Source organism: Oenanthe melanoleuca, chromosome 13 (genome assembly GCF_029582105.1).
Source record: "Oenanthe melanoleuca isolate GR-GAL-2019-014 chromosome 13, OMel1.0, whole genome shotgun sequence".
Classification (NCBI taxonomy): domain Eukaryota; kingdom Metazoa; phylum Chordata; class Aves; order Passeriformes; family Muscicapidae; genus Oenanthe; species Oenanthe melanoleuca.
This window is the reverse complement of record NC_079347.1, coordinates 748,331-774,182: the sequence shown is the minus strand read 5'-3', so window position 1 is coordinate 774,182 and position 25,852 is coordinate 748,331. Positions and strand designations below refer to the sequence as shown.

At 43.8% G+C, this 25,852-nt stretch overlaps 1 protein-coding gene across 3 annotated transcripts in view; it reads right to left on the bottom strand.

The window, feature by feature from the left end:
* Positions 1-4,048: 4,048 nt before the first annotated feature.
* The window catches only part of LOC130258692 (Kv channel-interacting protein 1), a 236,706-nt gene continuing 214,902 nt past the window's right edge, over positions 4,049-25,852 (bottom strand). For all 3 annotated transcript variants that reach the window (XM_056502313.1, XM_056502315.1, XM_056502314.1), the window contains exons 2-8: positions 21,864-21,988; positions 15,649-15,718; positions 14,136-14,206; positions 12,411-12,518; positions 11,391-11,495; positions 10,776-10,838; positions 4,049-8,525 (exon numbers count right to left, since the gene is read on the bottom strand). In XM_056502313.1, coding sequence (XP_056358288.1) covers positions 8,478-8,525; positions 10,776-10,838; positions 11,391-11,495; positions 12,411-12,518; positions 14,136-14,206; positions 15,649-15,718; positions 21,864-21,988 — 590 coding nt within the window. In that variant the 3' untranslated portion in view covers positions 4,049-8,477. The remainder of the gene's footprint in view (positions 8,526-10,775; positions 10,839-11,390; positions 11,496-12,410; positions 12,519-14,135; positions 14,207-15,648; positions 15,719-21,863; positions 21,989-25,852) is intronic.

Sequence of the window (25,852 nt, the reverse complement as noted above, 5' to 3'; positions counted from 1 at the left end):
AAGCTTTGTGGCATCTGGAAAAGTACTGACCAGTGTGTCCCCACCGTGGGGACCAACAGTGTCCTGGCAGAGCCTTGGTACAATTATCCCAGGGAATTTGTGTATGCCAGGGCCATATCTCTGCCTGCCAGTGAACTGGGAGATTGGCACAAGAAGGAATAAAGTGATGTGCAGTTCTGGCCTTGTTCTCAGAGGGCAGGAATAGCTCAAGCAGCTATTTATTCCCTCTGTGTCACATGCAGGCAGTGAGCACTCATACAGCAATGGCTGAGGAGAGAAGCACCCCAAAACTGCTGTGCAGGTCTGGCTCCAGCCTGGCAGCCCTGGCGATCTGGGCTGGCATCCAGAGCTGCTGGGCTGTCACACAGTGGAATGGCAAGTGACAGCAATGTTCTCAGCTGCCACTGTGGCTCAGATGCCACCCTGGTTGGGGACAACTGGGTTTCCAGAAGGCTCATCCGCTGAACATGCTTTGGGAACAGTGCAGACCTCCCTGTGATGTCCTGAAAAGCACAATCTTGAGACACACACCTGATGCCATGTCACATTTGCAAGGGAAAATGTAAGTCTAATAAAGATTAATTCAATTTGACTTCCCATCACATTTTTTCTAGTTAAATTTGATTAAATTTTGAGCGGTTCTGAGCAAACCCACAGCCTTTTGATTTCTGTTTGCAGGCAGGGACTGTCCAGGGCATGACCAGCACCTGCTCTACAGCAGCAAACCACTTTCACTGGAGAACACTTGCTTGTTCCCATGTCAGTATTCCAATACCTAAGTGCCAGCTGTTCCCTGGGTTAATTCCCAACTCTGCTGAGGGCTTGAGAGCTGCAGTGCTGCCCCTTATTGGGAAATAGGAAGAAACTTGCAGAGCCAGGGCCCAGGTGCCACAGAATACCTGGAAAGCACAAGCACAGAGACCAGCCAAACACTACTATTGCCCCTTCTTGGCCAAGTGCTAAAAAAAAACACTCCACATGTCCCAGAGAACAAGTTTGACCAGCTTTGTCACATTCCTGTGTTCTCTCTACTGGCACAGACCCAGGTAGGGTTTTGTCCATCCCTTCCAGACTGTGTCAGCACCATGAGACACCTCTGGCTCTCCCCCCAGGGCAGCTCCAGCCCACTGCTGTTGACTTTCTCCAAACCCCTACAACAAGGCTCTCCTCACTCCATGGGCTCATCCTTGGAGGAAAGGCACAGCTTATCCAGTCTGTGAAACTCTCCTTAGATCCCAATACCAATATTTCCTCCGCAGTCCTCTGGCTCCATTCAGCTCCACCAGGAACAGGCAGCTCCTCCAGGCTTTGCTGGGGCTCTGGGGACACAGGAGCTGGCCAGGTACTCCCACAGTGCCAGCACAGAGCTCCCCTGGCTCCTGCAAAACCGTACCAAACCCAGAGTAAAGCTGAAGTACAGGAACAGGATGCCTTTGAAAGTGACTTTCATTGTATCTAAAATTACCTGCAGGTCTCTGCAATGTCACACCCATTTCTGCAGTGATGTCTTTGGGCCCTGCTGAGCAGGGCTGCTCAGGTCCTAAAATATCCTCTTCACAGGCTGCAATGTGATTTCTGTTCCAAATGGGGATTAAATGTGCTCTCAGAAAAGGGGGTTTTTAAGTTCTGAAATTCTGCTTTTGGACACTTTGAGCCTCCTGAAATCTACACCGCATATTCCAGTGCATACATTTATGACATGCACTAAATATTCACTGTTAGAATAGGACAGAAACGAAAACCTTTGATATTCTGTTAATTTTATTTCATTGGTGAAATCACTACAAAGTATTGCTGAGATAGAAATCTCTTACCTTGCATTTCAGAGCATCTCGTTTGTTTGTGCACAACTCCATCATTTGAATACCAAAGGAACCAAAAGCAATTCAGTAACTTGTTTGTAGCAGATGTTCTTCAAGATTTAAGCATTACCATATCACAGCTTAGTGCAAAATAAGGCAAATAAAGCGAGGTCAATATAAAAAAGTCTGAAACAAAAATTGAGAAAATTTAGAAGTATTTTTGCAACTCAGTTTGTCATACACACAGAAGGGCTTTTCCAAAAGGATTTCTTCATTATCAGTTACAGCACAGACAGTGTGCCTCCCACCAGTGCAGTGCTCACCACCACAACAGGTGTTATTCTTCTTACTTATAACTGCTTGGTGACAAATGCTTTTCAGTAACAGCTTGTGCTGCGTGAAGGAAACAAGGATTTGGTACTTCTCTGTGCTCTGAGTTCTCTAAAATTTAGAAGATTTCTTCAGACAGAAAATATTGCACTGATATTTATCTTCATGTATATTTATTTTCAATTTATATTGATTTATAAATAAAGCAATAAGATGATTAGAACACAAAGGTTGGATCAGTTTCTGTAAAAATGTCAACAAATTCAATTTAACCCTGGGTGTAAAATCAATCTTGGATTTTTTTTTTTTAATCAACATTTTTTCAATAGCTTATTTCTTCTGGAAAACCTGGGATCAGCACTAACTTTTCACAGACATTTTAACAATGACATGACTGGATATTACTAGCAGTGGGTCCTTCCCCTGCATCCTCCACAACATCAGTGTATTCACTCTTTGGTTCTCAGCAATGTCAAGAGCAAACACAGACCCTAAAGCACTGGGCAGTGCATCCTGGTGTGCTCCATCGAGGCAGGCAGAACTGGGCTGCCTTTGGGGATGTCCTGAGAAAAGCTGTGCTGTAGGAAAGGGAGCTCGTGGCTGCCAGGAGTGCTCAGGCTCATTCTCGTGCTCTGTTACCTGGGTGAGGGCAGTGACCATCCAGGCCCATCTTCTGCAGCCAGACTTCAGAGCAGAGCAGGCTCCTGCAAGGGGAACTGTGCACTGGTGCTGGTCCCCTTCTCCATTCCATGGCATCGGGTGCAAATACCAACAAGCAACTTTGGAAGTGTCCCAGGCTCTAAAGGAAACACCCTCCTCTCCCCACCACCAGGAGCCCTGTCTAGCCCTTGCAGAAGCCTTGTCCTGAACAAGGAGTGTGGAGCACCCCATGCCCCTCAGGCTCCTCACAGGCTGCTGTGCACAGGGACAGAACAGCAGCTGAGTCCCCAGAAGAACATCCCAGGCAATGGGACAACTCCCCCTGTGTTCAGGAGGCACTTTCCTGGCTTCCAGTCAGAGCCCCATAGCAATTCCCAGTCTCTACAAGAAGAGATGGAGGAAGACAGACCTTTCCTCTGCAGGACAACAAGAGAAGTTTAAACAGAACTGGCTGGAAATAATCAACACCCACTGAGGCTCTGGAGATCTTCAGGCCATGTTTCCCACCTCCTGAAGGGCAATGGGGACAATGCTGCTGCTTGTAGAGAACCAGCCTCTCCTGGCCAAGCAGCAGGGCAGGCTCCATCACCAGCTCTCCATCACACAGAATTTCTGCTCCTGCAGCTCCTATGCCTGCTCCCACACAGTGCAGACATGATGTGATGAAGCATTTCATGTGCCAACGTGTCCAGGCCTCCTCCCTTTGCAGTTTGCTGCACCTGCATGGTTAAGCAAAGGTTATGGAATTAATCTCTCAGTAATGAAAAAAAAAAAAAATAGAAGCTATAATTGGATTCAAAAGTAACCTTTCATATGCTGAGTTGTGATACATGCCTGAGGGTACCCCCCTGTGCTCCAGAGTGAGAGACCCTACGCCAGTGCAGAGCTGCTCCCTCCCCATTGCCCTTCCATCCTGGACTGGACTCCTGAAGCAGCAGGAGGAGATACTCAGACTGCAACAGGGCTCTGAATAAAACCAGAGTTGTCCAATACCTCACAGCAGTAACTCAGGCTTCACCAGCCACTTGAACAAACCTCAGCAAAAAGCAAACACAAAGCTACGCACGTGCTTTGAGACCGAGCCTGCTTTGCCTGCAGCAGCTGGGACACATCCCAGGGAGTGAGAGGTGTTGAACAGGCAGCCAGCACACCTTCTTCTGGCAGAGGGAGCAAGAATTCCAGCCTGGCACTGTCCAGAGGGCCCTGCTGTCTCTGGGAGCAGGAGGTGCCTGCGGGAGCGGGTGCTGGGAAGGCACTGCAGTGACACCAAGACCACGTTTCACACAGACACCTTTATTTTCATATTTCTGCATGGATGAATGTTCTTTTTCCTGGGATGTACTGGTAGACAGATAATACCCTACAAAATGGAGTTTAACAAACATATATATATATATATATGTACACGCATATATATAGTCTGGCAAAATTGCTTCTGCATTGCTCCATGTGTCAGAATGGATGCTTACAATGAACCAAAGCTAAAGGGACACTGTGAGGTTTTGGGCTATTTTTCTTACTTATAACATAAAATAGTGTTTGCATTATTTTTCAATGTGATTGTCTGCTTTCCTGCTTATACTTAAGGAGAACTGTGGAAGGGAAGAGACATGCCTGAAACTTTCAGTTTCCAGTACCCTAAGTTACTATCAGTGGTGCAGGTAGAAGAATTTGTGAACTTTACAGAAGAGCCAAACTATCAGTTCAGTGTATGTCACCACATCAAGTGTAAGAGCACCCCTGAATCAGTAATGCAAATAAATTATTGGCATGTAAGTGCTGGCTCACAACACAGTTCATTTTCACAGCCCCCATGCACATGGATACATGCTGGAGTCCCACTTTTAAAAGTTTCATTGCAAATCTTTAACCTGACAGTGTCCCTTGAGAAAAAATACACATTGGGTTTAAAAAAGGACACTCTCCTACAGATATTTCTTTTTTATTATTAAAACCAACGTTTTAAAAACCATTTAACAAAATTGAATACAAATTGCCATCAGAGAATAGCATTTGTAACAGTGAAGCTATACATGGCTGATCCATTAACATGGCTTTAGTTATCACAATTTACATTATTTGCACATTTCCCTAGGTCTTTCATGGCACTTCCATAAAGAAGAAGAAAAGTTTGACACACTGCTGCTACCATCTCATCAGAGAAGACCCATGGACACAAGGGTGTTTGTTCTCAACACATATTGCAGTCAGGAAATGCCACTGCCCACAATGCCTTAACCTCAGGGTATGTGTGTCTCAAGCTTTTAGCTTGGCTCATGATTAATCACAATATTGCATTGCATTCAGAGGAACAGGAAAACAAACAGCCACAGAACAGGCACGGGGTTTTTTTAGTTTTCTTTTTTTTTTCAGTATCATTTATCACATTCCTATTTGTCAACAGAATGTTACCTAAAATGCATGTTAGAAAGGCTTTCTCTATAAAATGCTGGCATGAAGATGCAGACTAATGTTTGTAACTAGTGAAACAGACAGAGTCCTGATTCAGACATTATTTAAACATTCATAACTTGGAGAAAATGTGCACAGTTGATAGCACTGACAGAGAATCTGACTGTAACAGGAACTGCCTTCTGCCTACTGGCAGGAGAATTGATGAGGGTGGGAGACAGGAGTAGCATAGTGTGTTTTATTTAGAAATCTGTACTAGTGTTTGTCATAAATATTGCAAGCCTCGTTTATGAGCAAGCGGAGGCTTGGCAAGTTTACAGTAGAGTAACATTCACAGAAAACATGAAAAACAAACCCAAAGCCATTTCCATGCAGAGAGCATCTCTCACAGTCACTGATGTCTCACCTGCCATGGACAGATGCTGCTGATGGAAAACCCAGAGACCTGCTATGAACTGGTGCATCCCAGCCTCCAGCTGCAAGTGGGAGCAGGGAAAGAATTGGCTTTGCAATGGCAAGGACTCTGCCCCAGACAGATTCTGCAATCTGAGCTTTGGGAAAACACAGCTGTGGCTGACACTTTGCAAGTCCCCCTGTCTCAGCTACTGTGGGCTTCAGGTAGAGCACAGAGCTCAACCCAGGCTGAACATCAGGGGTGTGTGGGAGGGCTCTGGCTCTGGTGGGATCCACATCAAAGCTCGTTATCCTCTAAGGACAGACTCAGTGTGGCTGTCAGCATCTCCTCTACCTGATGCACCCTCATGGCTCTTGGCAGTGAAAAGCAGGCACAGTGGAGCAGCAAGGAGATGGCAGAAGTGCAGGGTCAGTACTACTACTTGATTTCAGCAATGCAGTCAGCATGCACTGACAGTGACACCAGATGTTTGCTGCTCAGCTGGAGTCACACTCAGGACAAAGCAGTGACAGCCCTGGTGACAAAGGCAGCTCCCACAGAACTGCTGCCAGCAGGGCCAGGAAACACAGCTGAGGCCAAATTCATCACAGCAACTCCAGAAATTAATTTGTCTTCAGGGACAGTGGCATCATGAAACTAATAACATTTTCTTTTGAAAAGGGCACATTCCAAACATTTCTGTCTGTATGTGCCATCTCCTAAGCACCCTTGAAGCAAGACTATTAGAGGAAAAAGGCACTGTGCTAGCCTGATTCAAATGCTCAATTTCCATTGTCCTGACTACTTCTCCCTCTGCTAAAGTGAACTGCTTAGAATAATAGACTAAGCAGTTTTGAGGGAGGGAAAACCTGGTAATTGTATTAAATTCTGTCATTTGCCTAAGTAATTGCAAAAAGAATCAAGAAGGAGTGGTGTAAACTGTGTATTATTTCAGCTACAACTGATGTCTTTACCAAGTGCCTGTTAAATAAAGCCTAAATGACATTACCCAGCAACTGGAGGAAAGGTACTCCCACAGCATGGCATCCCTCCTGCAAATCCCAGCCCCTCACCAGAGCTGCTGGATTGCTGCTGGGAGGAATTCATTAATGGTATTTGTATGAAAGGCAGTAAACAAGATGTCATTCATAAGGTGTCATCCCTGCAGACATTTAAGTTCCCTTGAACAGCACTTTTGCTGACAAGGGGACAACTTAAAGAAATAAAGTTAAGACTACACAGAAGTGTATGGCAGAGCACAGTAAAAGGGGAAAATACCCCATCTTGGGGAATTGGCATTACCATTATACAGACCTACATCTGTCTGTAATCAGGAATACTTCAACAGATTGAATTTTTATAAAATTAGGGCTACAGAACTGAGGCATTCTATATATTCTGTATTGTAAAAAACCTTCCACTTACATAACTTTATAAATATATCTTCAGTACTAACAGTTTGTCTGTAATACAGTATGTGATGCAATAAAAACAGATGCTTACTGGATGAGAGTGATGCAGCACTATGGCAGGGAGTGTCCCATCTGCATGGTTTGAGCAGCTGGAAAAGCTGGCTTCTCCCTCCTTCCCTTCTCAGCCATTGTCTGCCTGGAGATGGCAATGGCACTCTAGTGTAAGAGGCTTCTTCACAGAAAGCTCTGACATCCCCCAGCTGACCAATCACCCAACTGTGGTGTAAATTCACTACATGACCTTTTCTGTTTTATTAATTAAAAAACCAAACCCCTAAACCAATACTCTACGTGGCATTAGCAAAGAGATGGGGCTTGTACAAGGCATGCTACAGCCATTAGGAAAAAAATACAGGCCTGGCAGCTGATTCTGAGGCTAATAACAATTCAAGAGCTCCCAGCCAAATGTACTGAGCACTTTCTGGGTGCCAAGGTCTGTATGTAGAAACACAGATGCATCTTTGTCATTCACTAAATCAAACAAGAAAGCTTAAATAAATCCATAAAGGAGCAAGACTGTAACATCCAGTGATGAACCTAGGAAGTGTGTGCCAAACTACAGCAAAAGGACCAGAGCACATGGCCAGGGTGCTGTTGAGATGCACAGTGGAGCATCACCTAGTGCTCCTGGAACTCAGCAGGTGGCTGAGACCACAGCAGGTGTTCATCTTCCTGTACCAGCCCTTACACACCTGCCTGGTCTCTTGGGAACTTCCCATCCCTGAACAGAATTTCTTCTGTACTTTTATATTAATAAGTGCAACACGTTCTGCTCCTTTCTGGCTCACCCTGGCATGAAAATCACCTGGTTAAAATGCTCAGGAAGAACTCCACTGAACTCAGTGTGGTGGCACCAGTGCATGTGAGAGGATAAGCAGGATCTCTGCAGGAATGGGGGTACTGGCTACATGGGCTGTCTGTTTAATGTCCTAGGTACATTGACTGTTCATATTTTTTCACAGACTGCCCTGGTAGATTGGGGTTTTGTCAAAGCAGATTAAAGGCAAGGCATCCACAGAATATTGTGCTGAACAGAGGTATGGACTGAGATGTCACTTGCAGTAGATGGCCAATAGCTGTCAACATGTGCTATCATAGGGAATTAAGCTTGCTAGATTAAAAGCAGGACTTGAGCCTAGCAAACAATGCTCTGTATTACTCATTGAACTTCGAGCAGCAGTTCTCTCTTGTCGGGATTTATTAAAATATTCACATGCTTCCAAAACGAAACAAAGGTCCACCAGCATCTTCTGGGGAGAAGCGGTGGGATTGGTTGCACTCAGTTGCCATTTGGTTGGACGTCATACAAAATCCTCACACACTGGACATGGCTCAATTGTAAAATCTTTCACCCAGAAAGGAGATCTTTGTTACACAGAAGTCTCGACTCCTCCAGTGCTCATCTGGTTACATGACATTCTCAAAGAGCTGCAAGGATCGCATGATATTGTCATCCTGAAAGCAAGGAGAAGATATTCCCATGAAACCAGCGTGGACAAGCACAATCTGTAACTCTGCCTTGGCACCAGGGAGCTGTGCAGAGACTCCTGCAGGCAGCAGCCTGGCTCTGGGAACTTTCCCCCCTGGGAGCTGGGGCTGGTTCAGTGCCCAGGCCCCGATTCAGCACAGCAGCTGGCCAGTGCTTCAGCCCTGGGCTGGTTTGGGGCACACCAGGCACAGGGATTTCTCCTGAGCCTGACATGCAGCACAGGCTGTGCTGGGCAGGGCACTGGGCTGGTGCCTGTGCTCAGCCCTCAGGTGTCCCTGACCCTGGGTGTGCAAACAGGCTCTTGGTGAATGTGCTGCACAACTCCAAATGAAATGGCAGGTTTTGAACCAACAAGTAAACTGCCTTGAGGGAGCACTTCCTGCCAGAAATTCCAGCTCAAACACAAAACACATGCAATCTGTGCAACCTCAGCCTCTCTGAGGCTCCTAGAGTTACAGACACAAGGAAAATCCTGGGCTACTTCTCCTGAAGTATTGGAATTTTACTTTGAAATAAGAACCAGAATAGTATTCAAAAACATAATGATGGTTTTCCCCCCTGGGAATTCAGCTATTCCAAAAGTTAGAACAGCTGTTTGCCTGCAACAGGAAAATAATTTTCCACATTGAGCAGCTTAAGAGATCTATTGCACTGCATTCCTCAGTTGTTTTGTGAGGCTGCATCATCCCTGTCACTGCTCACTCAGTGAGTGGCAGACATCACCTGGCACAGGAAGCCAATCACCCTCTCCAGGGTCATGCCAGGGCTTCACTGTCCACAAGCCAGAGCAGCTGCAATGGCACAGGTGAGCACTGCTGTGCACTTTGGTTTGTTTTTCATCAAGATAAACAATAAATCTTGGTGTTGCAGGGCTTGCTCCTGCCTGCCAGGAAACAGCAGCTGACAGTGCATCAGCCTGCCTAGCTCCCAATGCCAGGATGGCAGCAGAAGGAACCAAACCCAAATGGGGACAGAGAATTAAAACTATAACAGTTACAGGTAAAGTAAAGCTGCTTCAATCCTGAGACTACTGATCCTACACACACCTACAGGCAATTTAAGAACATGAAGAATAATACACAATACAAATGATAGAATAAAGATGATGCCAAAAATTAGACAAACAATCAGGAGGGAGCAAGAATGAAATACACATTAGCCTCCCATTATGCATCTGCTAAACAAGGATTTTGTTGCCTGAAGTCCCTGACTGAGCCTGGATGGGCCAGAGCCACGTGTGACATCAAATCAGCAGAAGCCAGCCCAGCCCTCCACAGGGAGCTGCTTCCCCTTGCTCATGGACAGAAGAGCTGTCTGACTGCAGAACTGGAAAAAAATTTTCCAGGTAAGATAAAATGCACAAAAGGGCCAAGATGCAATTCTATGCACCAATGTAAGGATTCTAAAAGGCAGACGGGGTTTTTGACACCATTATTTTACACCATTATTGTACTGGTCAAATATTAGAGAGATCTCTGAGCAAATATTCACACAATCAAGGTCTTAGACAACAGACATTTGGCCAATTGCATGGTAATGCAGATGCTTCTTTGTGCCATTGGCTAAAAGTACCAGCAAAAAATTATCACAGCCAACCTCATATATGGAATTTGCAAGAGGTGGCTTACTTCCAAAACAGAGGAAAAATTAAAATCATTGCTATGATGACAGCATTTGCTTTTAATTTTTGACCATGAAAATATTAACTGGTTTTAGAATTCAATGTTGTGATTGCAAGAATTTGAGACACGCCCTGGGCAGTTCCAGCAATGTGGTACTTGAAAATGACAGCACACAGAAACAGCAGACTTTCAAAATGAAGGAAAAAAACCCCAAAAAACCAAAACCAAATAAACAAAAACCCCAAACAACCTAAGATAGTTAAGAGCTTTCTCTATAGTTTTATGCTTGTCTGAAGAATCAGGCACTGCAGTCCACTCAGGAAAATAAAAGCACTGGTACCAGCACTACACATGAAGACATCATCTCCCATATTCTGCCTGACTCTACCTCACTATAGAGTCACAGGCTTCACAGGGCATCACAAACTCAGGCTTGAAGCTGGTTTGGTTTGAGGGTTGTTTTTTTTTTTTCCACAGAGTAAGGAAAATCCAGGATCCTGAGCAGCATCTTGTTTCAACTAGAGTTTACCCGAAGGGAAGCAAATGGTGTAACATGAGATTGAGCTTTCCTTGCAGTTATAATTTAGTCCTTACCTCCTGACACGATTCAATAAACTCATCTAGAGTTACAACTCCATCTTTGTTTTTATCCATTTTCTGGAAAATAAAATAATGTAAAAATTAGTTTACATTGGTAAACTATTGTTATAGTTTAGTCTTTTAGTTGATGCAACCTGAATAAAGCTGGGTACTTAACAAGCTTAGCCCACAGACCCAGAGCTGGATTGGCTGGCTGCTAAGGACTTGTTTCCTCTGGGATTTGGAGCACTTTTGAGGTCATCTCTAACTGCCTTCTTGACACCCACCAGAACCTCTGCCCTTATTCCATCATTTATTTATTCTCTGCCTGACTGACTCCCACCCACACTCCTGTCAGTCCTTAGGGCAGTTGAGAGAAGCAGCACAGAAGGACTGCAACACATGCAGACACTTCAGCCTTACTGGATGTGGCACATCCCAAGGCAAAGGGTCAAGCTAAGAGACTAGGGACACCTCTGGAGCCAGGAAATCAGCAGGCATTACAATGCTAGGCTGAGTGGTTGCTAGGGTTTATTCTGGAATATATAACGAGGTATAGACCAAATTTGACAGGAAAATCTACCAGTGCATAGCTCAAGTGTTAAGAAAAACCCATCAAAACCCAGGTACCTGGAAAAACACTTCTACATGCTGCCTTGGTGCATCTTCCTTGAGTACTGGATATGTGTATTTTCCCATCATATCATAAATTGCCTTTACGATATCCATCATTTCCTGCCATGGCAGCATGCCAGCACAAACACAAAAAGGAAATTAAGATAAACGAGAGTCTGTTTCTGTTCATCTCCTATGACAAACCCCCCTGGACTGCCTGTGCATGTGCATGGAGACACATGTACCAGACACACAAAGATCCTACAGAAAGAACTCTTCCCTCTGCCCCTGCCGTGCCACATGCTCCCAGGGCTCCCTCCCCTCCCCTGGTCTGGCTCTGACACAGCAGCTGCTGGGGGCAAGGGCTGTGCTCAGCCCTGCACTGTGGCACCAGCCCTGTCCCAGGGGCCTCCTCCAGGGCCAGGGACCCTCACAGCTGAACTGGGGACCTGCTCCCTCCCCACACCTTGCACAAATTGCCCTTCAGCTCCAGGACCAGTGGCAGTAACTGCAAACCCTCCAGGCATGCACAATAGGTTCGAGTGGACCAAGATGTATTTGACACATATTCAAGGTCACCATGCTCAAAACCAAGGCTCCCCATAACGGGAATAAGCAACACCAGGTAAGAAGTTAAAAAAGATGACAATGCAGGATTTGGGAGTGGTGCTAGAGGCTTGTACTGCTTCAGATGACCCCCACAGTATCTCCCTGTGCAGAAAGCAAGCCCTTGAGCCTCAATCACCAAGTACTGCCACCATCACCCTCCCCTTCACAAAGGTTATGTGGCTCAGAGCTATAACCAGCATTTTGCTCCTGGCTAACACAATTCATTAAAGGTACCATAATACAGGGAAATAAGCCTAGAAAATCATGCAATCAGATCACTGTGCACTTTGCTTAGACATAGACAAATGCTTGGGTCCACTCTGATTTGCATTTAATTAGCTGCATGAAAAATTAATTGCGTTCTGCAACAAAACCCAATCACCTCTCCCTTCTAAAATCAACCTCATTTGTCAGGAACAGCCTTACCTCCTTGTTTATATAGCCATCCTTATTTATGTCATACAGATTAAATGTCCATCTCAGCTTTTCGTGAACAGTTCCCCGTAGCAGAATGGACAATGCCATCACAAAATCCTGGTTTGGGGCAGACAGAAATGTGTGAATTCTCATAACATCCTTTTCTAAGTCACCCTCTTTATACAATGCCAGTCATAAGATTTATATTTTTAGGATGTAGCATATGCTTATCAACCTCTTTTGGCTTCCTTTTCCAAAGATGTGTCCTTTCTGACTGAACTCAATGGTTGAAGCCTTCACTGATATGTCTGGTTTTAAAGAGCACTGCCAGATGCTCCAGTGGCCTTTCTCCTCCCTGCTGCAAGGAGCTGTCATTCAGATTATCATGACCTGGTTAAACACAGCTGGATTGTGCCTGTGGAAGTAGAACTGATGCTTTCTTACTTCCAGATTGATGTACTGGCAAGGGGAGAAAAATCCTATCTGAGAGACAAACTCCTCTGACACAGGGAGCCTGAGATTTTGTTAACTGCCAAAATCTGCCAGGCTTGACCAGATGTGATTCCCACTACTAATTACTGTGTGGAACACATAATTTTAACTGGTTTTCTTTGCTTACAGTAAAGTTACTGCTTCTGATAACTGTGACTTACTAACTATACTGCATGGTGGCTTGGGCACTGAGAGCAGCAGAGCTCAGGCAGAGCTTCAGGCTAACAGAGCTATACAGCTCCTGATAACTCATTTAATATCTTTAGTCACCTCCATGAGCTCTGCATGGGGCAGTGCAGCACTGCTTAGAAACCTCTGCTCCTTTCTGCCAAGCCTCCAAGGAACCTGAATTTGTTGAACAATACAAAAAAAGGGCACAAAACTCTCACGTTTGGCAACCGGTTAAGAGACAGACATGCCAGGAATTAAAGTTCAGCATTTTCTAGGTTTGTTTTTGTTTGTTTGTTATTTTAACAGCATTTTTCTGTTCTCAGTCGGTTTAGGTTTCTGAACACCTTTAATTATTGAGGAGCTGTCCCATGCAAATCTCTCACTGCAGCCTTTGCCACAGAGACACACAGGCACATATGGAAACACCCCCATTTTACATTTAATGAATGAACACATTTCCCAGTATTACCTGGAAATTACTACAGGTTTTGGCCACTTGACACCAAAGGCATGACTGCCTAAGATTTGTAGTTTTATAGAGTTTTACAGTCTTCAAAACTACGAAGTTCATCCTCCAGAAGTCTGTGACAATATATCTATTGTGATAGATAGCTGTCTATGCTGCACTCCTACAGCTATGGGCTGAGCAGAAGAGGTCATTTGTAGCCACTGCAACAGGCTTTTTAGTTAAAAGGGGCACTTCGTTTCCATATGTGCTTGTTCAACACATCATGCAATGCATGATGACTACAGAAGGTACAAGATCAAGTTCTCTTTGTCCCTCATCTCATTTCACATGGGACTTTCCTCAGCCACTCCTCTCTACTGCATTAACTTCTGCACTTTCTCCCTCTGATCCTGCTTAGCCCAATCTAGATCTTTCTTTACTGACATGGAACTGCATCTGCATAAACTAAAGTGAACCAGATTTGAAAACATCTACTGACTTTAGACTGAAACCTCCAACCTTTAATCCAACAAGTGCTACTACTTTGCAATGAAGACTGGACAGAAAAGCCTAAAAACACAAAACTGAGAAAGTGGCATGGAAGGAAGAGGCAAAGCAATCACCTCGAACTTCACGGAGCCGTTCTGGGCAGTGTCGAAGGCGTTGAAGAGGTAATGTGCATACATGCTGGCATCTGAAAGGCACAAGGGCAGGGACAGCAGCTCACCATGCACTCAGGCCTCCAAACAAGTCATGAATGCATTTCCCTCCTGTATATAACTCAGCCCTGAAGCATTGCCAGATAGTCTATGAACCAGTAAATGTTATCATGGACTTGCAAAATCCTGGCACCTCCTTTAAAACAGCCTTGAAATGCACAAGCTTTTATTGCAGTAGAAGCTGTTTGGATTTTGAGGCAGTACCTGAAAGAATGAGCAGAAAGCCCCCAACCATCCCAAAGTGTCTCTGGTTCAAATGGTGGGAAACATAGCAAAAATACCAAAGAGCAACTGCAATCTGCAGCATCCTTTCTCTATCTTTTTGTTTTGTGGGAGACACAGCAGAGACCCCCCCAGGGAATGCTCAGCTTCAGAAGGGTCTTGCTCCAGTTACTTGAATTTGACCCATGGCTGCTGGAAAGCAATCTCACTCACAGGCATATTTTTGTCCTTTTGAATTTTAAACTGCTGGGTTTAGAAAATCCCAACAGGAAATCATCAAGTTCATACTGAAACTTAATGCAAAGTTTTTATAGGTGTACATCTTTGAGGTCACATGGGTTGTAAAACATAAGAATAATGTGGTTTATTTTGACATTCAGTTGAAAAACACTTGTCAATTGCCTGCTTTAAGTAAATGCACATGCACACAAACACCCTTGCAGAAATCATCATTCCCCAAAAAGTGTGTTCTGCAGCTAGTACAGAGTGGGATATTTTGGAAAGCCTCAAATACTTAATCTGTCTCTAAAATGCCACTTAAATGACCCATTTATTTCAATTTGAGAACAGCATCTCCACAGAACATATCCAGTTAGAATATATAGATTCTTGATGTTTTTAAAAGGCAAGAACATGTATTATTTGAGAGATTTAATCCAATACCTTAATATGCCCATTCATGACACGGCCCTGTCGTAGTCACATAAACACCAAAAACGATCACTTCAGGTAGCCAGGAGTTTACTGATCAACCAAAAACTGTGTTAAGAATTTTAAGGAGATTCTGATTAATTTTCAGGCCAAAAAGAAGTCTGGGGCCCTCCTGTGCTAGACACTGCATTCCCCAGCAGTCCAACAGCAGGGAAGCAAAGACAGTGAGGGGAAGCAATTCCACTTTCTGCCAACAGAAAGTCAGAATAGAACAGAGCATCACCCTGCAGTTTCTCTTTTGGACCTGGGGAATAAAGAGCTGACACTGAGGGGCAATCTTTATTGGGTTTTTTCTGTGTGAAATAACTGTTCAAAGAGCCTAAAATTTTATTACCTAGATGTTTGTGTTTCTGTCTAAAAGCCCTCAAAGCTTCAGCTCCATTCCCATTCTCACACACATGACCTGCAGCAGTTTTGCAGCCAGCTGGCAGTAGGCAATGTTAAGGCTTCAAGAACCCTGACAGGCACAAAGCACTCCACTTACCTCCATGAGGAAAAAACTGTGCATAGATCTGCTTGAATGTTTCTTCATTAACAACCCCACTAGGACATTCCTGTAGGGAGAAGAGAGAGGAAAAAAAAAAAAAAAAAAAAAAAAAAAAAAGAGAGAGAGAGAATCAAGAAAAACACAGTCAAATCACTTTCCTGTTCTAACAGTGCTCTGCATGCAGAGGCTGTGCAGCTGGAGAAATTAAAGTAGTTCAGATTGCAGTTTCATCTGAAGCATCTCACAAAGCTGATTCACCATTATCAACATTTCTAACTGTGTTTTCAAAGGTTTCACTGCTCTCTTATAGAATGACCTAGAAAGCCAGCTCATGCCTTCTGTCATATGAAGCTTTCATCTAATAATTACAAATAATATTCATGCCAGTTAACACCTCCCTGTCTAATGCCTTCACAGATATGAACCCATAAATCCTCAGCAGCAGGCTGAAGCTTGACTCCAGATCCACAGAGGTGAACAGTCCACTGCACACTGGTAAGTCCTTCCAAACAAACCTCAATAATAAACACACCCCACCAGCTCAGTGCTGCTATAGCACATTACAGAGCCTTAGGCACTGCTGTCTAACCATGTTTTCAGTTACACAAAATACTTCCCAGCTGATGGCACTGTTCCTCAAATTTGCCTATCAACCAAAAAAACCCAAAACCAGAGCAAACCAATAAAATAACCAGAGCACTCAGCCTTTTTCACAAAACACAGAATTACAGACACAGAAAAGTCAGCTTCCTTCCATACTCAGAGGCACTGATCAACAGAGAGCCTGGAGTCTGTGTCCTGCTGCACTGACCCCCCTCAGCCATTGAATTGCCCAAGCTCCCATCAGGGAGGGAGGAGGGATAAAGAGCACCGTCCCTGATGGAAGGACATGCTGGAGATGGATTCTCTGAGCAGGCCAACTCTCACACAACTCACAGAACTGGCATGTACAGCCTGGCTTGATGCTTATACTGAGCTGAAGGACAGACTTAGGATCAAGAAAGTTCCTCTGTTCCTGGCACTATACTCACTCCATGCACTCACTCTATACTCTGTGCCATGCTGTGATCCTGCCTCACTTTAACACAGGCTCTTCAGCTGGGAACTTCACAACATGTAACCCTTTGCACAAGGAGCAACCAGCTTTCCATTCTTGGAACCTGACTCCTACTGCCTTGCCTGATAGTCCTGAACTGCTGTTTAGACAGAGCAAACAGTTAGACAGCCTTTCTATGTGCCACTAGATTTTGTAGGTTGCAAGGTTCCTAGTTAGATGAGTATTCTCAAATTGTTCCAAAGCTCCTAAAACACCCATTGCCTGGTTTCCTTGTCACAAAAAACTGGTTACTTTTCATCTGTAAAGCAGATCTGTAAATCATCCAAGGAAGATAACTAAATAGAAGCTAACAGCTACCATAAGAGATTCTCCCAAATATTTCCTAAACTTTCATGTTTTCTGAAGCTTGTAAGCTAACATACATTAAACAAACAATCTGATATTTATTTATGATATCTTTTATTCATTGATCAAACCCAGAACCGTATCCACAGCCATTCTTGGGTAGAAGTGTTCTCCTTAGTCACTAAAATGCTGTTGCTACAAGACCACACAAGGCACTTGCTGAGTATTTCACCAAATTGTCATTCTCTCTAAAACCAAGCCTGGCACAATTGGCCCATCCTTTCCAGCACAGTGCTACACCAAGATTTATTTCCTTCTGTCCTCTTGGTAACACAGCTGTTACTTTCTCTAAGAACCACAACTTCACCTGCTGAAAGATGGTTTGTAGACAAGGGACAAGGGTTTGTAGACAAGGGACTGATCATTCTTTTCTCTATGCTTCCCACAACTGCAGAGTCCTTGAGGTCCTTCCCTCTGTTTATTACCAGGGATGGGCACGTGGCTGCTGCTGCTGCTGCTGCCTGTGCTCTCTCACAGGGGCAAGGGCTTTCCTGGCAGATTTAGTCATTGGGCTTGCTTAATTTGCTGACTATCCACATGATCCTTATTGCTTCTGATGCTCCATCTGGAAGCCAAATGAAAGTTTGCATCACAGCTCTAGGAGTGCTGGGGAGAGGCAGTGCTGACATTGATCAGCCCATTTAGCTCTCTGTAACTGGATTGCTTTCAGACACATATGCTACTACCAATTCATTTGCAATTAATTGATCACAATTTTTGTTTTATAAGAGCCAAATAATGCTCAGGAGGCCTCATTAGTGCTATAGTACTACTTAATTCTGCTGACTCGAAAGAAATCTCTCTTGTGAAGCAGAACAGGTGAGCTTAGTGTCAGTTTAAATTCCACTGAAGTTAATAAAGGTTCACTCATTCAAGAAAAAAATCTTGTCAGTAAGAAAAACACAGTCCTGCACTGTAGTATTCATAAGGCTTTCCTCTGACAGAAGGGTTTTAGGTTAACACTTCTCATTTCCTTAACTTACGAATTATTTAAAAATGCCAAGCAGTGAACATTATTTTTTTGTATTGTCATCAAGCCCAGAACAAACCCCTCATTTTCCCAGGACTGACTATCAAGCTCTGGCACACAGAGCTGTGCATCTGAACTTACCCTCTTCTTTTAAATCACTAAACCACAAAGGAGCTGAATCCACATAAAAACCAAACATAACAACCTACAAAACCAAAAGGAAAATAAAACAGCTGTTGCATTTTTCCTCTGCTGGAATCAGAAAAAACTTCATGGATTGCTTTCAGAGATGTGCAGAGCAGAGATGCAGGGGGGCTGAGCATGACTGCCTGTCAGACCATCCTCAGCTCACCTGGCCAGAACATGAGGATGAGTACCCAGGGCCACATTTTGCTAAATTAGAGCCAATAAGTTAGCTGACCACAGACAAACCCAATCCAGAATTGCATTTTTAAGCTCCCACACATCCCATGTAGTTGGTAGCTCTATGTCCTTCCATTTTGGAGATGTTTTGGGGATTATTAAAGTATCAGAACATTTCTCCCTTGCTTGTACTGCTCACTTTAATCTCCATAATCCTGCTTTGTTACATCTCATACTACACTTCATTACAGATTTGCTAAAATACTCACACTAAAGCAAGGTAAGGATGTCTCCAGCAGCCCCAGCAGTTCTTTGGGTTGTCTGTTTCCTGATTTAGTATTAAGAAATTATCCCTTACAGCACAACTCCCCCCCCGCCCCCGCCCCAAAATGAGCAAAAAACCCCACAAAACCCCCAGTTCTTCTAAATCCATGTACTTGATTCCAAGGAATGCAAGCCTTTAGAAACATGGCCAAAGTGGAAGATCCTGAATTAACAAGCTCAAATCTCTGTATTATTGGTCACTTCATTAGACATCAATTTATCAATTTTATTAATAAAAATACTTCCCTTCTCTCCTCCCTGCAATTCCATAACTGCTCACCAAACTTTCCTCCTCTGGGGGGCAGAAACTCCTAATTCCAGCCTGTGCTTATTCATGGCCATTCTGTTCCTGTGCCAAAATTGCTGTTTAGCTCAAACAGTTCTGGAGGTTTTGTAGACAGAAGGTATTGCATTTTCTTTTGTCAAGCTGTACCAAGGCAAGACCCACCAGAGGCTCTGCTGGATTTGCCTGTAACTCTGCTTTTGTAGAATCCCAGCCAAAGAGATGGGGCCAAACACCTCATGTTAGTCTGGTTCCAGTCTGACTGCAGCTACCAGAGAGGTGCAAAGGAGATTCTGCATGATGTGCAGATTCACATCATGCAGAATCCTGCTAAGATAAATGTGAACTGTTGGTCCTGGAACCAAGAGAGGCTGGAGGGCAGCAGCCTCTCCCAACTGGAAAAGCAAGCTGAAGGCAAAGAGAGGGGACATTTGGCAAGGCAGCAATAATACAGACCTAGTTAGAGTGCTCAGCTTCTCAGGAGGTCAATTTATTTCAGCCTCTACCAGTCTGGGACAAAACCACCAGACCAGATTAGTGATACCCTGGGTAAAGACTGAGATGGTTTGGACGGAGGGGGGAACAGAATTCAGAGACAAAGAAAGAACAGGTTTAAAGGTACTGAGAATTAGGACTCTGGTCAGACAGGCACTAGTTCAGAGGCCAGCCCACGCTGTGCTGAGCTGCCTTTGGAGGAACAACATCCCTGCTCCTGCACACCAAATCCTCTGCACTCCTCTGTGCCCTACACAAGTTCCTGCAAATGGCTCTGTCATTATCCAGGTGCTGCCTTGTGATTAAACAGGACCTGTGCAATCACTGAAAGCAATAAGTATAAGCCAGGGAGGAACATGTCTGTATTCCCATAGGGATTTTGAATCTCCAGATGGCACTGTAACATCATCCCAAAGAACAGATGGTTTGGTACAATAGCAAATATGTTAACAGCTGAGCCACTTTGCCTCCTGTGCATAATTACTCATGCCATTGAAAGCAGGATTTGCAGGTTACCAGTGTTAAAGCTGCATTTTCATGTCAATTTATACCTTAGATATGAAACTTTGTGTGTATTGTGTGCAGAGCAGCTGGATGAAAACAGCCTAATATCCAGATATAAACCAAACCTTGCCATTACTGCCAATTAATACCAAGACCTTCAGTGATGTCTTAGGTTTAAGCCACAAGCCCTTGTCTGCCACTCTTGCCTTGGGAGGTAATGCCTCTGTAGTGCAAAGTGCTACAGAACTGGGAATGGCAGGGGATAAATGTCCTGTGTGCTCAGAATGCTCCAGATCTGCCTTGCTGGTTTGCACCTGCAGCTGCAGATCCCCCAGCACAGAGCAGAGCTCTCCCACACAGGATTCCCACCCCACAGTGATACTGAAGGCACTGTAGAGATCTCAGCAAAACTGGGTTTAACCTCCCTCTGTAGCAGTCGTGTCATATTGGAGTGTCAACCTGCCAAGCTCTGCCTCAAAAGCTGGGTGATTTCCTGCTGGCTGGTAAAAGCATGAAGAGATATTCAGTATTCAGTTAGGCAACTTCCCAGGTGAAATGACTCCTGTGTGCAGCAAAGGCTGAACAAATATGTCACATGCACCAAATGAAAATACAGAAAGCTGAGCTGTGCTTTGCCCACCTAGGTGAGCAGTGAAAGAAAAGGTGAAACCTCCAGACTCCTTGGGAAAGTCAAATATACACTGGAAATGTGATTTGATTGAATTTCAAAAACCTGCCAAAAAGAAAGGCCCTTCTCAAAGTCCCACACATTCCTCACAACTGCCTGTATTTAAGGTAGCTCAGCTTTCTTTGGACAAGTTTTTACCCAAGAGACTTGACGGAGAAATGTCAGCATTTTGCTGTGATGGTCTCTGAATGCTGGAGCTGTCCTGCAAGAGAATATAAAAACCATTCTGTATTTATTGAGCCAGCTTGATTCTGACCTGTTAATCATCATTAAAACATCAGCTGGCACAAACCACCTGGGTGACTAAATCCTGACCCTCAGGCAAACATGTAATGAGTACTCACTCTTCAAGGTCCATAAAGCATCTGCTCCATGTAGCCTCAGTGTTCCCCATCCATTTCTCCTGGTTGGGAGGAGCCCTGAGAGGCAGCAGCAGAGGCAGGCTGGGCTCCAGGGAGCCTGGCTGGAATGTGGCTCATGAGACTGGGCACCGAGCTGCTCTGCACACCCTGTCATGCCAGCTGGCTTTTCTGTCACTCATTTCTGCTGCCTGCCTGCCCAGAAACCTGCAGCCTCTCTCTGGTCTCCTCAGTTTTAAAACACATTGAGCCTTAGATCTGGCTTTGGCTCCTGCCACTCCAGCCTTATTCCCTACTTATGCATGACCTTAAAGTCCTAAAGTGCTCTATGAAGATCCTACTACAAGAGCAAGATTTCTGCTAGAGAAGGGATGAAATCTCCATGCTGGGCAGCTCATCATGAGTGAACAGGACCACTTATATTTGAACATGAGGAGGTGACAACATGGCTTATATAAGTATCCACAAAAACATTTTCATGTTACTTTCAAATACTGGCACGGCTGAGGAAATTGAAGTGTGCTTGCTGACATTTGGGGAACAAGTTTAATAAGACCATTATGTGCTGAATATTCATCCAAACCCAGTTTTAGGCAGATTGCAGTGTCATAAATATTAGATGGAGAGGCAGATTGTGCTCATTTTGCTGTGAAAGGGAGATCTAATACAAAACTACTAATGCTTAGCAGAGGAATAATACAAAATCAAGCTGAACAGTTGAGGCTAGTGAGGACATACATACTAGACTGCAGTACTGTTCTTACATTTTTAAATCCTCTGTAAAGAACTTGAAGTTCTCTTTTAGTGAAATTGGTTTGTGCTTCAAGCTGTTCCAGTCCCTCAGGTCTATGGCACACTGTCGTCATTTCTAATTCATCTTCAATTTTATCTGAAAGAGAAGACAGGAAAATATTTATTTTGGTTGTTACCTTTGCTCTTTTAACATAGGACAGACTGGATTTCAAGAGCAACAGATCAAAAAGAAACCACCAACAGAAGTGATCTGTGTAACTGTTCTGAAACTCTTGAAAGCAAAATAAAAGCCACAGGAGTAAAGCAATAGCTCACATTTCTTCCTGGGCTGCCAATTAGCTGCCCATTCACAAAGCCAAATGGTGTGAAGAGCAGCAGGGCAGTAGCAGACACAGAGCTCCAGAAGGCAATCACAGACATTTCTTACCTAAATGTTGAACCAGCGTGGAGGAATGGCACTTCCAAAGTATTGGCTTTAGAGAAAGCTGCAAATGTACCTGAGAGAGCAGACATGCTCACATATATACTGAGGGTACCAGTGAGGGAAACTCCTCTGAGGGCTAACCAAAAACCTTGCTCTAGAGACATTGAAGTCACTTTAGACCTAGGAGAAATTCAAATTTTGTCCACAGCTGCAGAATGTAGAATTAATTCAGTCGGAACTTCCAAGGACTTTTTGGGGAAAGAAATAAAAAATGAAAAACACTTCGATGCATTTTATTCAAGAGTGAGTTCTTCTACAAGGAAGAAAAATGCTATCACATCCTGAATTACCATAACTTCATTTCTGATCCATGTTTTTCCCTGTCAAGTCCTTCCTCCAGCAGTGTAGGCAATACCCAAATTTATAGACACTTAATTTCTATCAGTTTGAGATTCTCTAAACTTCAAGGACCAGATCTAGCCTTCAGCTGCCACAAAAATCCAACCCACACCCAAAAGTTGCTTGGCATAAAAACAAACACTGCCCTTAATGTCAAAACTGTTCAATTAATGCCTTGTAAAAACATTTCAAGTTATTTGGCTCAAGCATAATACAGTAATTTCTGCTGTAAGTCAATAATTTAAATAAAAATTTGCAAGGAAATAGTCACTCTGAATGGAGGAAAGGCATAAATTCAGAGCAGTCAGTGAAAGAACAGACTAGCCCAAAGATGTATTTTCATCAGCTAATTCACTCTGCAGAGATACATACACACACACACATATCTATACATACATACATGAATATTGAATGTTATTAAGGAAGGGCACATGTCAGCAAGTGATAATGGTTAATTAATATTCGTTCATTTTGCCAATATTAAGGCATTGGTTCAAAATACTGGTGAATTCAGCTATTAATCCACTACATCTGCATCATCACAGTCAGCATTTGTAGGCCTTGAACAGATAAAATGTATTCCTAAATCCTGCTCTGGAGGTCCCTGGCACAGCAGAGGAACAGAGGTGAGGGGCAGGCGCAGAGGATCAGCTGTTGGTGGTGCAGGAAAAGGGGCTGGAGGCTGGCAAGGGGCCAGAAGAAGCCTGAAGGACACACTGCCCCACACAAAGGGAAAATAGAGAGTCTAGAAATTACAGCTCCTGTTAGAAGAAAGGAGATGAAAAAGGATGTCTGCAACAATAAAAAGTGGTGTGAAATAGGGGGGAAAGGCCATTTTCTTTGCAAGAGAATTAATGCCACAAAACAAAGGAATGCAGAAGCTGCAAAGAGAGAAAAGTGTGGGGAAGAAATTCTTTAAAATGAGGGATGAGAAATGAGGGGTTGAAAAAAGGAGAAAAAATCCACCTCAATAGTCCTCACCCTCCCACAAAAATTTGGGTTTTTTCGTTATTTGTTTCCTTTCCGTGCTTGCTCTCAATTCAGTTCTTTTCAGCTTGTTTCTTCCATTCCCTGCTACCCTGTAAATAAACCACAGAAACCTCAGTGGCAAACTAGGAGATTGGCACTTCCTCCTCTGCCCTCACTTTTCAGCATGGGCATTGTATTTCCTTTAATTTACATTCTCCTTATCGTGCTGGCTCGGTCCCTCCAGCTCTTCAGAGGCATCACTGTATGAAATATGAGCTCTTGCATTTACAACCACTACAATTTTATTAAAGTCACTGCAGAGTGGTGAGGGCAAGCAGAAGTGTATATGTATACATAAAAACATGCAAATTTAAACTTTTGATAAGAATGATGTTAAGATATTTTGTCCAATACCACATTCTTCCTGCTTTGCCTTGTTTACAGTTTGCTCCTGAAAGATTTGAGTGTAGGAAACAACTTTGCCACTGGTTTAAAGTTAATTTTCTTCTTCAATCCACAGATGTGTGAACAGACCTTGCACCCACTGCCAGGGGTGAGTGTGGTGCCCTTCCCAGCTCAGTGTCAGGTGCTCAGAGCATCCTTATCCTTCCCAGCTGGCAGGACTTATCCCTCCCTTTATCCTTTCCCTTATCCTTTCCCTGACCTGCTGATGGAGACACACCCAGGGGCTCGGCACCATCCAGCTACTCAGAGAGAGCTTGAACCTTAGCAAAGTTGGTTTCTTTCGATATTTTTTGTTTTTGTTGTGATTTGGGATTTTTTTTGTTTGTTTGCTTGCTTTTTTGGTGGTATTTTTTTTTTTTTTTGTTTGCTTGGTTTTTTTTTTGTTTTGTTTTGTTTTGTTTTGTTTTGTGTTTTTTTGTTTGGGTTATCTGTGCTCATTAATCAGGCAGAAGCAGTAACTAATGTAAAAGGGTTCTTTTGCTAACAGGTACTGATAAATGATAATTTATTTATTCTTTTCCTGTTTTTATTTCCAATACTTGTTGAAATCATCCTGGGATGAATCCCTTCCACAGCAGATGGCTGCAGTGAGTTGTGTCCTAGGCTGAAGATTGTTTAGCCAATACAGAGCATTATTTCAGCTGTTTTCCTTTTAATGTGTTTAAAAATGGAAGAATGGGATGTAGCATTTCCTGAGCTCAGATTTGTTTCTGCCCATATTTTTGGGGCTGCTTTAATAGCAGGGTAGGAGGTCTGGGTCTGGCAGACTCACCTGTGGTAATCTTAATCAAGTGCAGGCCCAGGTTAAAATAATCACTTAGGTTTGTAATTTTGTGCAAAACAGCATCTATATTTGTTTAGCCCATAGGATATGCACATTTCTTTCTAGAATGAAAACCATGCCTTTATATGCATATTTTAGATTGTTGCTAATGAAAGAGACTCCATTTCACTGCTCCTTGCTCAAGAGCAGAGGGAATTTTCCTTAAGGCAAAGCGATGTTTTAACAGAATACACTTTAGAAGTTACTTAGTGAGGCTTGCTTTATTCATCCTTTCATGTTTGTTCCAATTTTACCTTTTTTTAACTTTACAATTTGGGAAGATCTATACTCAGAGTGCCTGCAAATGGCTCTGAATTTCACACAAGGTTTGGATTGGAAGGGACCTTAAAGATACCCAGTTCCAGCCCCCTGCCAGGGGCAGGGGACACCTTCCACCAATCCAAAGCCAGTTTGTGCACCATACAACAATTGTGTGTTATTCCCCAGCCACGTTGCTCAGCCTGCCCATCCTTCTGGCCCTGGCAGCTGCCCCTGCACCCACAGACCTTGCCCAGAGCTGGGTTTGCTGGGGAAACAAGCATCAAACAGCACCTAGCACCTTCCTCAGGTGCAATCCTGCAGCACCTCCAGTGCCTGCCAAAGGAGCCTCAGTGATGCCTCATACAGTGCTAGGGCAGGCCAAGGACCAGCCAGAGTCTAAAACAGTCTAAAGGGTGTAAATGATGATTTTAATAAAGATGCAAATGACCCTGTCTCCTGCATCCGAAGGCTGCAAGGTGAAAATGCAGAACAGCAGTCTCCATGGTTCATGGAAGGACTTTGAAAATAAGTTGCTTATAATAAATTCACTTTTTGTTAAGGAAAAAAGTCAAGGCATAAAGTGCAGCTAATGGGCCCAGTGTTAATTGTAAAACTGACAGGCGTTAGATGAAATGGGTAATTTTACAAATACAGCTGAA